The sequence below is a fragment of the Serinus canaria genome, chromosome 1, assembly GCF_022539315.1.
Source record: "Serinus canaria isolate serCan28SL12 chromosome 1, serCan2020, whole genome shotgun sequence".
Taxonomy (NCBI): Eukaryota; Metazoa; Chordata; class Aves; order Passeriformes; family Fringillidae; genus Serinus; species Serinus canaria.
The window spans coordinates 83709028-83726506 of record NC_066313.1 but is presented as its reverse complement, the minus strand read 5'-3'; the positions used below and the strand labels follow the sequence as shown (position 1 = coordinate 83726506).

Below are 17479 nucleotides of genomic sequence, written 5' to 3'. Positions count from 1 at the left end.
AGAACAACAGCTGCTATGCTTCTGAAGGATTCAGGAAAATGCTTGGATAAAACAAGATCCAGATCTGATGAATAGCAGCAAACACACGGCTCTATAGAAGCTGGCTTCCCAGGTGTGCAGCCACTGCAGCATATATGAAATTATGGCGGGCCTGGAGCATCTTTTACCAATTTGCCTTTACTCTGATAGTTAGGTAATACCTTAACAAAAATCTCCCAGACTGAAATGTTCCCTCTGTTGAAATACGATTATTCATTTCTCACTTGTGTTGTTTCCTGCTGGTATAGAATAGCAAGTTTCTTGTTTTTTGGGTTTTTTTTTTTTTTTTTTTTTTTTTTTTTTTTTTTTTTGTTTTGGTTTTTTTCAGCAACCAAAGCCGGAATACTACGGATTTAAACTTCCTATATTTTTAAAATTTTATTTTCTCCCCTCAGGTCTCCCCAGTTAAGGCTGTTACAGCATATGTACCTTACACTTGCATTTAAATAATTTTGGCAGTTTCAGATTGCTCAATCATCTTCCATTTCAGACAGATAACTCCAGTTCAACAGCAGTGGCTGTAGAATGAAAGAACTCAGCAGGAAGGATAAATTTAGAAATTTGCTGGCATTAAATATTGTTCAGGCCTAAAAGGGGGCTGCTATCTTCACCAGAAGTAAGGGATGTTTCAGTGTGCCTGCCTCAACTCCTTTCCAGCATTTCCTTCACTGTGCACTTTGTCCATGCATCAAGCTCTGGAATATGCCAAGAGGCATTTGATTATTGCTGTAGTAGGTCAGATGAGGGCAATGTGGATTTTTTTTCTTCCAGTTTTGAACTTTGCCTTCTTTCTCAGGAAAGAAGCACAGCTAACTCAAGAGGATGATTGCCAGAGGAACAGCTACATTACATACACTCTATTGTTTGGGGAAGTTAATAGTTAATTGGGTACTGTCTAACTCCAGTCAGTAAACCTTCCTAATGTAAACGTTCAATTAGTGAAAGGACAAAAAGTAGGAAGGCTCAGACAGTCCTTGTAAAATAACTGTCATTATAGTCATCTTGTAACAGTCTTTTCTCCAGCAGACTAAGTTCTCCTGACAAAAGGACTTTTATCTGAAAATGTCTCCGCCAGTTTTTTTTCCCCCAGCACAGAAATGCAAAAATTCATATCCCTAAGCAGCACTAATCTATTAGATGCAACAATGGTGCCTTTAATGTTTCTAGCTTGTTAGGATCTCTACAGAAAATTCTGCCATAGATGTGTCTGTGTGCATGAGGATGTGCATGCTCTAATTTTTGTTTGAAAGTTATTGTGCTAAATTTGTTTTTCAATAAAAAAATCCACTTCATTCCACTTCTTTGTAAAAGGGAGGATTGAAGCACACATTTACATAATAAATTCTTACCACTCAATGAGTAAAATCACAGAACAGCCTGGGTGTCAAGACCTTGCAAACTTCTCCTGAGCTTCTTTCTTGCGATCTGCCTGAATTGCCACCAGACCCTCTTTGAAATCCTTGAGAAAGACAGAAAAATCACTGAGGGCTACTGTGCAGGTACCCAAATGTGTAAAAATACTGTAATGTGTTGAAGCACTGTTACAAAAACATGAAAGCATATGGAAACTTGTTAAATGTCATTCTGCAGACAGAATAGCTTGCAAGATTTTTCCACAGTTTCCAAAGATCTAGTGGGGAACTATCCCACTATATCCAGCGTAAGAGCCTTAATGGAGAATAAAATTCCACAGGTTTCCCAGAGAAGTCATTGATGCCCCAGCCCTGGCAGAGCTCAAGGCCAGGTAAGATAGGACTTTGAACAACCTGGTCTAGTGAAAGGGATCCCTGCCCATGGCAAGGAGCCTTGGATCCTTTAAGGTCCCTCCCAATATAATCGATTCTATGATTCTATAATTCTATGGAGATATAAAGATATACTATGCACTTATAAGTAGGTGGAAAGTAAGCACAGAAGGGGAAGAAATCAAGTCCATGAAAAGGACTGAACATTGCCAGCCAGTCAGCATCACAAGCCAAGAGCAGAGCTCTTGTGAGGTAGATGGGACCCTACTCTAAGCTAAGCATGCCATCTGATTTGAAGTTTTCAGACCCTCAAAGACACATGGAATTCCTGGAACACATGAAACAAACCACTGAAGATAGGGGACTACTTACAGAACAGCAGCATCGTGACCCTAAATAGTGAACCCACAGAATAAAGCTGCCTCTTTCTCTCAGTGATCGCAGAGCGCAGAAGACTCTGGAGAAAAGCGGGTTGGTTTTCCCGGCCACACGGCTGTACCTGTGTAACCACCCCGGGGGCGGCCCACACGCCGCTGCACGAGAACACCCTGCCCACAGCGGGACAAAGCACACAGGGCTCCTTTTACTGGCGTGAAGCAACAAGCCGCTCTTTAATTTCAACACCTCCCAATCCAAGCTCCGGGAGGCGTTTATTAGCAGGGTATGAACTCAACGGTGAAATTCATGACTGCGACTTCTGGTGAGTGGTGAGCCAGCAGGTCACAAGGGACATCGATACGTGCGGCTTGTGCGGCACTGACAGGCAGACGGAGAAACACCAACGTAGTAGGCGAGGGGCTCAGCCCTGACCCAACTGCAGAGTGCACGTCACTAGGGGGCAATGAGCACTAAAGCGTGGCGCAGTTAAGGCTTTCTTGGGGCTCTCCCAAAGCCACAAACCCCCAAGAGCGGCTCCAAAAAAGGGAACACGCTGCCGAAAGCAGTACTCCAAAACACCACCCCCGCTCTCGGCTCCCGCCGCAGCCGCTGAGGGAGGTTATGCGAGACAGCGCCATTTATAGTCGCTGCCGAAGAGAGTGACAGGCGGCCCAGCCAATGAGTGGTGCCATCCACGGCGGCGCCCATTGGATGCCCGCGGTATCGGCGGGTGGGCGGGGTGGGACTCCGCGCGCTCCATGGCGCTCGGGGCGGGGGGCGGTCGCCGGGGCTGGGCGCGCCGCTGACGCGGGGGGCGGGCGGGGAAGGGGAGTGAGAGCCCCGGTGGAGCCCGCACAGCCCCCGCGCCCCGCGGGACCGCCGTGCCGGAGCGCCGCGCACAGGTGAGGACGGCAGCGGCGGTCAGCGCGTCCCGCTGTCCCTGCGCGCCCCGCGCCCCTGCGGACCGCCGGCTCTGCTCGGCTCCGGGCGGGGGGGGGGGTCCAGGGACGGGCGGCTCTCACCCTCCGGAGCGGCAGCACGGCGGAGGCGCTTCCCCTCCCCGCGGGTCTCTGCGGTGTCGCCGGAGGGAGGCTGGGGGCCGTCCTGCTCCGCCATCTGCCCGCCCGCTCTCCTCGGCGCTCCCGTGCACCTGCGTGGCGGTGCGGGGAGCGCCGGCCGCTCCTCCGCAGGACTTGCTGCCGCCCTCTCCCTTCGCCCTGTGCTCGGGGGTGCCCGCGGGGCTCCGGGGCAGAGCGGCGCTGCGCCCTCTCCCTCTCCTGCTGGGGTGCCTGAGGGATACCCCTCTTCCCACCCTTCTTCCTCCTTGCCGCGCGCTGGGATGGCAGGGGCGTTCGGCAGAGTTTTTGCAGTTTCCTGTGTCTGTTCCTTCCCCCGCAGCCTTGCCGCGATGCCCCGGGCGCCGCGCAGCTCCCCGGACCGGCGCTCTCCCTCCCCGCCTCCCTCCCTCTCTCCGTCCCCGTCAGCTCTCGCCCTCTGCCGCCCGGCAGAGCTGGCGGCTCCCGGTGCCCGTCACCCCCCCGATTTTTCGCTTCCCCGACAAGATAGCTGCGACCGGGGCGGAGGGACAGCGGGGAAGGTCCTGACTAACTCGGACGGTTTCCACGGAGGCAGCCGATCCTTCTTCCCCGCGTTTGAGGGCTGCGGGATGCCAGGGCGGCGGTGGCGTCGGCGGGCTGCGCACCGCGGGCTGTGGGGGAGCGTGTCAGTGGAAATACGGCGGAAAAACCCCTGCTTAGCAGCTCCCCGCCGCCTTCGCCTTTTAGCTGCCGTTTCCTCACGGGCCGCTCTTCCGTGCCTTCAAGAGCGCCCTTTTCAGTGCAGCAGCGCTACCGCGGTAGGAGATTTCGCACCCTCCCGGCAGGATGGGGTCTGGCTCATCCTCTCGGAAGTCTGGCACGCTTCGTGCCTGTGATCCCGCACCATACAACCCTTCAGCAGCTATGTGAAGAGCCTTTGCAGGCGCACTGGAGTGTATCAGTTTTTATGGTTTGCGGTTGGGAATATGCTTTGTATGTATTTTGGGAGTGTGAGGATACAAGCAAAAACTTCTTGGTTTATTTAAGACGTGATTCAGTAGGGTTCTGCTCAGCATCTGAGAGGTGCCGGCACCTTAGGCACCCTTGGCCTTCAGCATCCAGCCGGGTCATTCCCTTTGGTCTGCAGTGGGAAAGGTTCAGGTCATAATGACGCTGGCAAATTTCATTGGCTTCGTCTGTCTAGTTGTACCCTATCATACTATCATCTCAAACTGGATTACCCCTCAGTTGAATTTGTTTAGATTGTGCTGTAAATTATTGAACAAACCTAAAGTGACCACCTGGGGTTTAAATAATTTATTTGCAGCTACACATGTGTTTCTGCTGGTTTAGCTACATATATTTTTAAAAGCTGGAACATGTCTGGTTTATGCATGGCCTTGGTGAATGCAGTTTGATATAGTGAAATGCTTAAATAATCATCTAAGTACTGCTGAGCTGTAGCTGAGCTGCCTGTGCTAAGAGGCACCCAAAGAGAAGGATGAAAGCAGAACCAGCCAACTCAAACTCATGATAGTTATTGATTTGACACAATGTTGTGCGTACCGACTGCTGGTTAAATCAGGTTACTACTGTTCCTTTTAATTTTTTGTTTTCTGATTTTTTTTCTGACTCTGTTTTTGAGGATTCAAATAGCACAATGAGAGGCCCTGATCGCAGCATCTTGGTTTTGTTGCAGCAAATGTAAAAACTATGTCTGTGTTTTCTGGAAAGGCAGACAGTTCCTTGCATTATTGGATAATATTTCTACTCGCCTGGTTGCCCTCTCTTGTTTGCACATTGGACCAACAGCTGCCAGTTGTCCTCCCTGGGATAATCCCTCTAGTTTGCAGCCTGGTCCTTTGTGCACACCTGAGCTGCTCCAGAGCGATCTGTCTAATGCTAAAATAATGGGGAAGCTAAGTTACAGTTTCAGAATATTGAAACAGGATAACAACATCCTTGCTTCTGAGACACTTCACGTGAGTTGAACTGTTAGTCTCGGTATCCTAGTCACTTACTCTGGTAGTTTGGGAATCACATGAACTTCCCAAATTCACATAGACAGTCCTTATAAAACTTTGGGACTTGGGATCTTTGCCTCTTCTTGCTATTAAAGTTCATCAAGACAATTATCATTGCCAATGCTTCTGGCTTTTATTATGTCCATCTCCCATTCTGGTACTGATGATATTTCCTGGCATTCTGTCTTCTCTATGTTAGCTCTTTATAGGTGTTTCAGTTGTCTTTTACATTGTGTTGAGTTTGGGTTTCTCATATCGTAAGGTGTTTTTGCAGTTCTTTCTAGTCCAGCTCATTATTTTGTTTCTCTCTGAATTTTATCATCCACTGGATCTGCTTCTCATGTACTTGCATTTGTTCCCTTCCTCATAGGTAGTGTGGGCTTTCTGAGTTAATGTTTAAAACCACAAACCTATCTGTGCATGAAGTTTTTCAAATAGAGCACGTTACTGGAATTATAGGTGAGGTACCTGTGGTCCAAAGGTAAACGCTTCCAGTAACCTAGATGATGTGACTGAGATTTGAACACAAGAGTGTGTAGTTCTGCAACTTTATTGATCATTTCCATTCTTTTGTTAACCATGCTTGTTGGTTATGCCTTGTTTTGTGGGCTCTTTGGTAGAGGTAATATGTGCTGTGATATAAGCTTGGGAAGAATAGTTCAAATTAGACTGGAGTCTCTTGGTACTGTAATAATAAAGAGTACTTTTCCCCTGTTGTTCTGAATGCAGCAAGGCAAGAAGGTGACAGAGACTGCTTCCAAAGAAAATGCAGAGCAAGTTATTTATTGCTGAGTAAAATACTTGTATCAGATATTGTTTATAGTGGGGGAAAAAAACTTGGCAGTGCCTTAAAAGAATGTTGACTGGTAATGTTTGACTACTGTAGAGATGATTTAGTACTTTGAAAACCTCTCCCTTCTCTTTTAAAGTTGGTTTATTTATTGCCCTATATACTCTCTTTGTCTTACTTAGGACAGTGTGATTAACACGACTGGCTGGGTTTGGCCAGTTGATGATTTTCTAATACCAGGATATGGAACCTTCCTGAGAGATAAAACTAAACTGAAGTAACTTAGGTTTTATCTTTATGCCTGTGTAGTATAAAGGAGCAAACCATGGCTTTTTTGGGGTTTTGTGGGTTGATGCCAGTTGGTATGGATTGAGCAGTCTCTGCATGTGGGGCTGTAGTCTGTGCTTTAGCTGCAGCTGAAATAGGAAAAAATGGTTGTGGATGGATCAAATCCTCTTGCACTGAGCAAAGATGAGAGATATAGTTTTGTACACAGTGTTCAAAGCTCTGGTCTCTCAACTCGCTGGAAAAAGTTCTGCTCCTGCAGTTACATGAGACCCACTGATTTCAAAAGGGTTTTGTTGATGTGAGGTCTTAGGAGCGGGGCCTCCTGAAAGTTACTGCATCCTGAAAGGAGCTGTTTTATCAGTTTGACACCTGCCAGGTGACACGTGACCTTCTCTTGAGCTGAAAGTCAAATTGTAATGTTGGTGATGTGAGTGTTTGTCCTTCAGTGACCAAATTCCTGTGAAATACAGCTCCCCCAGATGCAAATAGTCTTAGAAAAGGCACACATTAATCTAACAAGTTCTATTCTCTTAGCCAGGACTGAGGCAGTGAGAGGGCAGTGCACCCAAGACACAGCAAAGAAGATGTATTGTATTTCGGTTCTTGGGGGACTCTTCTAAGTATTTTTGGCATCATCTGTTAAAATTTTGTTTCCTTTAAACAGGACTAGAAGAATAAAGAGAAGCTGGGTTGATGAGAACTATAAAAAAGCGTACAGCACTTTGGAATGGATTGATTTATGATACATCTGATATGTGAGAGCTACACTTCGTGTTGCTGCTGTCCAGCTGCTGCTGGAGTACTTGAGCTGACTTCACTGCAGCAAGCCCAAGTGATCAGTCCTCACCACTAGCAGAACGTAAGCAAGTGTGATGCTGAAATGAGATGAGGCTCCGAAATGGAACTGTGGCCACCGTGTTAGTTTTCATCACTACTTTCCTCAGTTTGTCCTGGTATACTGCATGGCAAAATGGGAAAGGTAAGGAAAAAGCTCCAAAACCTCATCAGCTTCAGGTGGCTGCATTTCTGTGTGCTGCTGCTGTATGTTGGCCATCTGTAAATTGCTTGTTGACTAGCTCTGCTACAGAGGGTACTGCCTTGGTGAGAAATAAACACGTGCTAATAAGTTCAGGAAAATTAACTTTGAGTGGTTCTCATTTAAAAAGGGGAAAAAAGAAAAAGATACCTTAACAAAAACAAATGCTGCTCTTGGGGGAATGGGTTGGTCAAGGCTGAGGAGTTGTGGTTCGATTTTATTATTTTTTTGTTTCCTGGTTTATGGTTGTTGGAGAAACATATGTTTGTTTTTGGTTGGTGGTTTATTTATTTTTTTTCATGTGTAACATATGGCCGGTGGACCCAACTAGACAATGTTATTTTTGGTTCTGCTTTCTGTCTTCCCTGGTGATTTACTGATGGCAGTGGCAAACTGCCAATCAACACTGTTGGAAGACTTTTCTTGCTGTCTTTGAAAAAATTTTTAAAATACTTTTTGTTAAAGTTTCACGTAAGAAGGGAAATACAATTATGAAATCCACTAGGTAATGGAAAATGCATCTATTAAAATAATGGGCAATTTTATAAAATACTAAAGTGACTGTTTTGTATAGTAGACTTTTATCTGTTCATATATCTTTGATCTTACTGCACTCCCTGTGAACCCTGAGAAATTCAGTTTTTCTGAGGGTTGGGATTGTTTATGAAAGGTGCTTTGGTTTTGTCCTTCAGTAAAGCAAATAAACTTGTTCAGCAATGTTTTCTAGAAGGAAGAAAGGATTGGTTTTTACTTTATAAACATCTGATCTCCTGGAAAATAGTACACTATGTCCTTCAAAGATCAAGTAATTTTAAAACTAATAATTATCTTCAGTGATTGTTTGTTAGATTGTTCTGCAGAAAATATTATTTTCAGTTGTTCCTCAAGTCCAATTAGAGGAAGCTGAGGTTTTCCAGGAATACTGTCTGTTGTAGCATGGTCAACTATTAAAGCCAAAAAGAACCAGATGAGTTCTGTGGCATGCTGATTTTTTTTTTTCACTGGACACTTGTGGAAGAAGCAGGTGCTTTGTGATCTCCGCTGTAGCAGTTGGTTGGTAGGCTACCCTTCTGAATATAAGCAGCAGGAAAAATGTCAGGTTCTCAAGGTTATGGTAATATATAGAATTTTAAATTAGACAACAAAAGCTTAGATGTGGCTAAGACAAGAAAAGGGTGTCTGAATAGCACTGGAAGTAGTACTTTCTTCATTTTGACTACTAACCAATTCAGTAGTTACATTTTTACTAATTTCTTGCAAAAGAAGCTTGTAAGAATTTTGTTCTCACTTCAGCAAAGATACGTTTCTATGAAATTCTTCCAAATGTTTTTTTTCTTTCTCACCTGGTATATGACTTGCAAGTCTTGTTCTCTTTTGTCAAAGCATGGCACAAAGAAAAGTCTCTGATAAATCAGCAAAACCCTGCTATTTGGAGAGTATACAATATATGGCACTTTGCAGCAATTTAAGCTTTTGTTTGTTAGACTGCTCTTTTTTTAATGCTTTTGTTTTCCATCTGAATACTTAAAATCATTACTTTCTTAGTGCTGGTATGAAAGTTCTGCATTATCTTCTTCAAGGTCTTACAGTTGAGCATTAAGATGATAGTTTGTAAAATAAAAATCAGTGTAACAGGACATCAGTAATTTGTTAATTAATCATAAATCACAGTTATGAAACTAACAATATTGTTCACGAGAAGTTTTTACATAGAACATTGTTTTTTAATTTGTTAACAGGTTATTCAAAATCAAACCAGATTTGAGTTAATTCAGTACCACATTTTCAATCAATGCACAATGGAAAGGTTTCAGAAACTGATGATAAATATTTGCTCAAGTTATTTTTTCCAGTTCAATGTAATTTGATAGCCTTGTGGGATGGTATTTTAATTCATTGATAACGCTTTCATTACAAATTTTTGAGTGACTAAGTTAGAACAAACATAGCTTGCTGTTCCCATTCACTGAAAGGCTGTGGGGTGTCACATTCTTTGATGATCATATTTTGTTTTTCGTTACATTTAGATTCCTGTAGGTATTTGTCAATCTTTGGAGTGCAAGTTAAATCTACAGTTAGAAAGAAAATGCTGTTTTACACTTTCTTAAAGAAAAAGCTACTTCCTTCAAATCACTCAATGATAACTAAAACAAATTCTGCTTTTTAAAGCAGAAGCATAATGCTTTTTTTTATACTACCCTAATTAGTTTTCAAGTGATTAATTTTAATTTAGAAACTAAGATCTTGGATGATTGTCACTTAAAATGCAGCATCATTTGTAGAATACCAATTAGACTGGGATGATCTGATATTTTTGTGGATCATACCTTCCTCTAGTGAATGTATGTAGACTTAGTCTACACAGGATAGAATTTAGACACTAAGTGATACAGACTTTTAAAGCACAAAAGTTTGTCTCAGCAGAACAATGCTTTACAAACTTTAAGATATGCTGAGAAGTTGTCAGGAGCTGAAGGAAATATTCTGTTTGAAGCGCCATTGCTGGAAAGAGCGTGGCTGTATCTTACCCAGAGGTTTGATTATGTGAATAACATTTCACAAGTCCTATATTGCTGTTTGCATGAAATGGCCAATTATATGATTTTGCTTTTAAAATAGCTGTGTTGGAAGATGGTTGACTGAAATATCTTTGGTCACTGGAGAGAGTCTTCAAAATTAGTCCAAGGTCTTTGATGCTTTCTGGACTTCACTCAATGTGTAGAAGCACTGGTGTTGTAAGGAAGCAGTACAAGTCCTGAATGCACCTGGGAAAGACCTCTCCTGGGGGATTCTTGCAAATCAGTTGAAAGACCACTTTCTAGGGTTTAAAATGTCCTATGGTTAGCATGAATGAAGTACATGTTGGAAATTGAATCTTAAAAATGCTCATTACTGTGGTGCACAGAAGAAACACATTTAAAGGATCTGCAGTCACTTCACATTCACAGTTAGTTCAGTGTAAGATGTCCTTGAGTTCCTCCTAAACCTGAGCCCTTATGCAAGGAATAACTTTATGCTTAATACCATCTCTTCTGACTGAATTGTGTTTTCTGGTACTGCTGACCTGCTCAGGGTCACTGGTCTTCACCGCCTCATTTGTGAGCTCTAGAAATGTGGTGGGTTTTTTACCCTGGAGGCACTGCTCTTAAGATCTAACCAGTACAGAACAGTACTGCATACCTATTAGACCAGTCACAAAATTTACATCAAAGCAGTTGTGTGCTACATAAAATGTGTAACTTTGATGCTTTTCTCTTTATTGTGACTTTTGGTCTGAATACATAATGTTCCAGGAAGAGCCCTATGCTCCATAATGCTAAATAACATCCCCTTCTTGGATCAACAAACTTCCTGATGGCTGTGGAAATTGGGAAGGAAGGTAAATAACTTTACTGAATTAGTGCAGGTGTGGTAGGATGGAATTCAAGTATTTTTTCTTTTCAAGTATGTGACTTTTATTCTCAGTCAAAGGCAGTTGTTGGCAGTGTCTTGCATCAATTCTAGGAGATGTTTGGCTACTTGAAGTGTTGAGAACAGGTACTACAATATCTATTGTCAAAATCTGATGTAATTTAGTCCTTCAGAATTGGTTAAACTATGTAGTTGTCACAGCACCCTGAAATCATCCGTGTAGTTAATCATTCTTCTTTAATGATGAAGAATTGGTTGAAGAACTTCTGTTTTTCCATTCTTCCAGGGGTGTTGTCATCACTGCAGGATTTCCTCATTACATGGGGAGATCTTATTTTGGTACACCAATACAAATTCCCATGTGAAGACCTCCAGGAAAACTTTTGAGATATTTATCTAGCTTCCTGGTTCACTGAACAGTCACTCATGCTTAAGTAATGAAGGTCGAATGTGTTTTCTTTTAAGCATGAAGTTTTCTCTCATTTGAAGAGAAAATGGCCTAGGCTTTATAATAAAAGTGTCATCTTCTCTCTCCTCTGTCTGTTTTCACAAAATTAGAATTGCAGTGCTGGTTCTCAGCCACAATAGTTGTAAGTGTTCAAAAACATCTAAACTTAGCAAGGATAACAAAACCTAACTGTGACTAAAACAAAAAACCTCAGCCAGGGGTGGCTAATTTTGGAGTAAGAAGCAGCAATATTTATCCCCAGAGGAAGAAGAGTCCTACAGGAAGAACCACAGAGGAAACAAGGCAAGGAGGACAGAATCTGTTCGTTCTATCTATCTATCTATCTATCTATCTATCTATCTATCTATCTATCTATCTATCTATCTATCTATCTATCTATCTATCTATCATCTTCCCCCTTGGCAGTGGTTATGCAATATTCTCATTAAGAAAAGGTGAAAATTCTGAGAGATACATGTATTTTGCAGCTATAACCCACCTTAGTTTCTACATGGATCCTAGGAGAAGCTGTTGTGCAGGTAAATGCTGCTACACCCCTCTGACTGTGTATTCTGATCTTCAGAGTTAGACACTCATTTCCCACTGATGTGTGAGTTAAGACCAACCAACCAAAAAGGTTACATGGACTACAAACTAGGAGGAGTGAAGGGAAGGGAAGGGATGGGCTGGAATGCTAAAGTGGAAGGTGCTATAACAATTTATGCCAGTTTGAAAAAGAGGGGGCTCTTTCATTTCTGTTAAATAGAAGGAAAATGTTGATTTCCTTTGGAAATTCTGTTCCATATCCTCCAGGAGCTGAAATTAAAGGAAATAAGAATTTCCTTTTTCTTTTTAACACTAGCACATGAATGTTGTCCTGTTCTTTATCTAAAATAAATTTCAAGCTTTTTTTCAACAAGAAATTGGCTTAGAGCTTACTGATACTAAAAAGAGTTGTTTTTCATTGAAGCTAATCAGGAATGTAGGTTTGGTTACTGGTAGTGAGCACCCTGTCCTAGGTGAATGATATAGAAGATCTGTATAGCTGTTCAGGTGGGGCAGTGTTTGGGTTTGCAGCATCTTTGTCTGCCTTATGACTGCTGCAGGAGAGCTCCTCTGGCAGCAGTGATTTTTGGAGAACTGCAGTGAAAAGAATTGCTACCAAGGGGTTTTGCAGCATTGCCTTGCTCCTGGCATTTTTTTGGAACCTGCTGGCTAGGTTAGCTCATCTGTTTATAGGATTATAAAACTTGGTTTCTACCAGAGTATTTAATGGGATCTGCCTTAGCCAGCATCTTGAGGTACTGCTCTTTATGACAGGCTAGTGTTAAAGTTGGGGAAAGCCCTTACTTCTGCCCAGTGTAGCTTCTCATAATTCTTCTTCAGCGCTTCCATGAGATATCCCCTCTTGCATCCAGCCAAATAAACAATCCCTGCTTCCTAAAGCTTCATTAGTGTTAAGGAGTTTTATTTTTACCCATTTTTGGTAACAACTCATCCAAAATGCTGGCTGCTGCTCATATCCAGAGACTATTGAGACTATCATGGGTGTAATTTAGCCAAGCCAGGAAAGACAGTTGCATCTGATACAGCTGCTCATACCTTATTGTAACATTTTTAAGTAGAAGGGTCTTTGCAATGATCTGTCCTTTTTTGATGGTATTTGATATTTTCCTTAGTGAATCTAGATGATTAGAGGCAGAGAATTCTTACTGGATTTCAAACAACACCATGATGGGAGGAGCAACAAAGATAGACAAAGAGATTGAAATTTAAAATTGATTAAGCCACTTGGAGACTGAGTCAGGAAGTGTGGTGAATAGTCAGTTGGAGATGGGTGAAAGTGCCCCAGTCAAAATGTGGGGTGCAGTAAAGAAAAAGAAAATCAAATGTCTACAGGAGGAATTGGGAAGAAGCTTTATGTTGGCATTATAGGTAGGAATGACAGTCATGCTACATGTGACTCATCATATTATTGCAGAAAACAATAGGAGCTGAGCAAAAAAGAGGTTTAAGGAAATACGTATGAAGTCTACTGCTCCAGCAAGACACAGGAAATCTTTTTGCTCTACTTTGTACTGGGTCTGCTTTGGGAGGGTGCCCTGGAAAGAAAATAGATGCATTAGATGGGGTTCAAGAAGTAACAAGTGATCAAAGATCCAGAAAGTCTACTCTGTAAGGAAAGGGTCAGTGCCTTGACATTCCTTACCTTAAAGGAGAGGTGTGAGGTGAGAGACAGGAAGATGGTTTTCAAATATTTTAAAAGTTCTTGTCAAAAAAGGAAAAAAAAAAAAGACTTAATCTATTGTTTGTGACCATAGTGAATAACAGGATCTAAGGGACTGAAATTGAATGGGAGAGGAAGGTTTGATAGTGGACAGTTTTTGTAGTGGCAAGTGTAGTTACATATTAGAGTAGATTATTGGGGAGGAGTTGTTGGTGAAGAATTTTTATGTAGGCAGTTTCAAGATTAGTTAAATCAGCAATGATAAATAAATGATACCGTAATTGGTACCAATAGAGATTTGGGCCAGCACAAAAAGAATGAGTTAAACTAATTTTTAAAGTCAGTATGACACTTCCAAAATAAATCTTAGCTAGGGAAGACCTAGAGCTGGCAGGAATGTTCCAGCTTTGAAGTAGCAATTGTGGTGAAATTAATTTTGAGTGGGCGATTGGACTAGATGACCCCCAGAAGTCCCTTCTAACCTAAAATATATTAGTTATTCTTGACATTTCCCAGGTTTGTCTCTCCTTATGCCAAGAGCAACATGACAGTGTGTTTCATTACTAAATAATATTGATGTTTGCATGAGATATGTGAGAGTTGCCATTTCTTATAATATAATTTGATCCCTTAAAATACATTAAATATTTGCTTGTATTTATCAGATTCCTTTATCTGTTTATTTTTAGTCTCTTACTGTTATTAACAAAAAACGACTACTTTTATAGCTAGGAACCATGAACATACTGTGTTAGAAAAACATCAAAAAAGGACTTACATTAATTTTCAAGTGCGATTTTTTTCCCCTCTTTTTTTTTTTTCCCCTCACTCTCACAGTTTGGAGCAGTATCTTACTCAGTAACCTTTTTCCTGCTGTGTAATTATTACTTTATTTGCTGCTGGACAAAAAAGGATTTTTCATTATTGATACAATCTTTAGGACTAGAATCCTGAAAGTTGGTTTTTTTTTTTTTTTTTTTTAAGATTATACACTGGGAAGTCTATAATTTAGTTTTGTTTATAATGCACTATATTTTGTTTTCCTGAGCGTGGCAGAAAGTGAATAGAAAGCAGCTTCCTTGCTCACAGTGAAAGGCTTTATTCCAGCTAGTCTCTGCCTAAAAAGCAATTGCTCTGCAGTATTTTAGAGCTGTGCTTCCAGCTGTTTTTCTGGTTGTCTCCTCAGCTTTCATGCAGATTTCTGCCTATTCCTGTGGATGCTTCCCACAGATGTGCCACCCATCCATCTAACTGTAAACAACAGAACCCCTCTTTTTTGCTTGTGACAGTATGTAATTTTACTATATAATGCTCAAAAATAACTTAAAAGCTTTCAATGCCTATCAAGCATAAATTTTGCTATAGTCACCTCTGCAGGCAGATCCATTGTGGTCTTACATATCAATGCCATGGATGTGTAAGTTTCCTCAGACAGTTCAGAGATGGGCTGAACTCAATCTTTTTTGCCATTACAAATTACTAGTGTAGTACTTGTGCCAATAAACAGCCCTCATACTTGGTTGCACAGCCCCTGGAGACAAACTGTAGAGCTACTCTTAGAGAGAGATTTGAATAAAACAAATGTGATGGGATTCCATTTGACTTACAAGGTTGTTGTTAATTTGCAGCAATGTGTGAGCATGATGAAGCTTTGATCCTGAGTTGCTTGCAAGGAGGACAAGTTAGAAGGAATATGTTCTCAGAAACAGTTTGTTCAACACAGTTGTCAAGGCACAAAGAAACCAGCAGCATCAGCAGCCTCAGCCCGCTAGCGTGTGTGGAAACAATAACCAGGCTTCCGCAATGACTTGAGTTTTGTGCCCAGGCTATTAAGAATTTCTAAAAGTTTCAGCTCTTAAAATAGTGCTGGTAATTTTGAGGTTGTAGTACTCACTCCTCTGAGCAGTTATTTTTGTTAGATGAATTTTCTTCTAATGTATTACTATGTTAGGTATTTGGCTGTAGATCAATCATTAATCTCTTTTTAGGAAACTGGGCTTTCTTGCTGTAGTTCCTGCCTTGTATGTATATGTTTGTTTCTGAGAGGAGGGAAAGGAATGGTTTAAAGTAAGAGCATCTTGATTTACATGTACAGAAACTCACTGAGTTACTGACAGCTCTGTAGTAGAAACAAATCATGTTAAAGTGTTGAAAGCTTTCAGGTTGTCAGAAGTAGTTGCTTTTTCTGTGTTCTACTGTGTTCCACTTTGCTGTGTACTTTGTTTCCTTGCCTCATTGGGCTCTAAGTTAACTATACTGAGAATATTCAGCATCTTAACCCTCAAAAATCTTGAGCCCTGAAAGTTCAAGAATATGTGAACAGATTAATGTGATAATTCTTGGACAAGATTTGAGACACATACACATGGGTCTTTCTGAACAAGACTTCAATTTCTTCATGGAAATTTTGCCTGGGCAGAAATCCCTTCAGATGCAGAGCCTGCAGCCTGGATGGGTGGGTGCTGCTGCACAGGCATCCTGTTGCTGATGAGGTTACTGCATGACCAGAAACCCCAATTGTGTACACAGACTGAGCATGCACAGTAAGTGACACCTTTGGGAGGCTTTGTGTGAGTGTATATTTGTGACAAGTAGTTGCTGAGCAATTACACAATAGTGCTCAAGTCCATGTGCTTGGGATGTCTAAGAGGGGTCAGCCACTCAGTTACTGCACAGTTGGTTGGTGTATGTGCTGTGAGTCACATTCTGGAGGATGTGTGGAGGTGCATGTGTTGTAGAGTTTGTGTGGAAGCATCAGGGTTAAACATTTTTGCTTTGCACAAATGTTTTTTTGTACTTTCTGTTGATGAGAGGGGCTCTGGAAGAAATAAGGGAGACCTTTCTGGAATTCACATGTGTACACACGTGCTGGTAGAAGAACTGCTTTCTCATAGGTAGACTCCCTCAGGTCAGGTCTCATTTTCTCTTGGTCTCCTCCTCCACATTGCTTTACTGAGTTGTATAGAATGCTATTTGATGTTATACAAAGACCCTAGATGTAATGCTTTAGTCTGTATTTGCAGTATGTTGCTTTAGACCTAACTGTATTTAACTCAGTTTGAGGAAAGTGTTTAACTTGGAATGAGCTGTAACTGAATGGAAGACTTCTCTTGTTGTGTTTTGGGATCCAGCAATGAATTGAATTGGGTTTTGTGGTATTTTAGCTATGTGTAGATTAAAGTGATCAAAGGTTTGAATTGAGTGAAGCTGAGAATTTATTCTTCTACAGGACAGCAATTGATGTTAGGACATTCACAGATTGTTTAGTTCATAAGATAACCCAATATCTTGAATAATGAATGTAGGATGGCTTTTTTTCAAAAATTGCATTTAAAACATGCTACTGTATCCTCTTTTTCCCTCTGTCACTCTTTCATAATACTGTTTGATTCTGGCTTGGTTCAAATTTACTGCGTAATAAAAATTAGCATTGTATTCCTCTGAGTTTGGAGGAATACTCTGTGCTGCCTGCTCACATTCCACTAATTGTGTGGGTGCAGAGCTGCTTTAGCACTGCTGCTGCTGAGGGTTAAAGGCTGCTGCTGGTCAAAGGTAGAAGGTCTGTTATGTATGGGAGACATACATGGGGAACAGCATTAGGGCTGGTGTGTGCTTGGCTTGAATGCTGGTTTTGAGGGCTGGGGCAGAGGAACAGAGGGTCTTGGGGTGTGGAACAGAGTCTTGGGAAAGAGCAGGGGCTGCTCTGACAGAACCTCCTGTAAGTGAGGAGGGGTGGAAACTGCTGGAAGTCAAATCTGTGAAGCTTGTGTGGATGCTGTGTCTGAGTTTGGGGGTACCCTCCCCTCCTCACAGTCTTGGCACTCTCTAGGCACACAAACTTACCAGTGTCAGGTGAGAGAGATGGCTTATTTAAAACTCAAGCAGGCATGTACATTGTATGCCTTAGTTTTGGATTTTTCATGATACTGCTGGTTCAGTCCTTCAAATGTAAGATAAATGCTTGTGATAGTGTTCACAGTCTTATTTTTGTAGTTGGTAATTTTTTTAATTAGTGGAGAATAGCTCTCAAAGCCTGGCAAGAACCTATGCTTCAGC

General features: G+C 41.9%; 1 protein-coding gene across 1 annotated transcript in view; it reads left to right on the top strand.

Moving 5' to 3' along the window:
* Positions 1-2982: 2982 nt before the first annotated feature.
* Positions 2983-17479, top strand: part of MGAT4A (alpha-1,3-mannosyl-glycoprotein 4-beta-N-acetylglucosaminyltransferase A) — a 76698-nt gene continuing 62201 nt past the window's right edge. The window contains exons 1-2 of the mRNA XM_030234985.2: positions 2983-3064; positions 6966-7280. Coding sequence (XP_030090845.1) covers positions 7187-7280 — 94 coding nt within the window. The 5' untranslated portion in view covers positions 2983-3064; positions 6966-7186. The remainder of the gene's footprint in view (positions 3065-6965; positions 7281-17479) is intronic.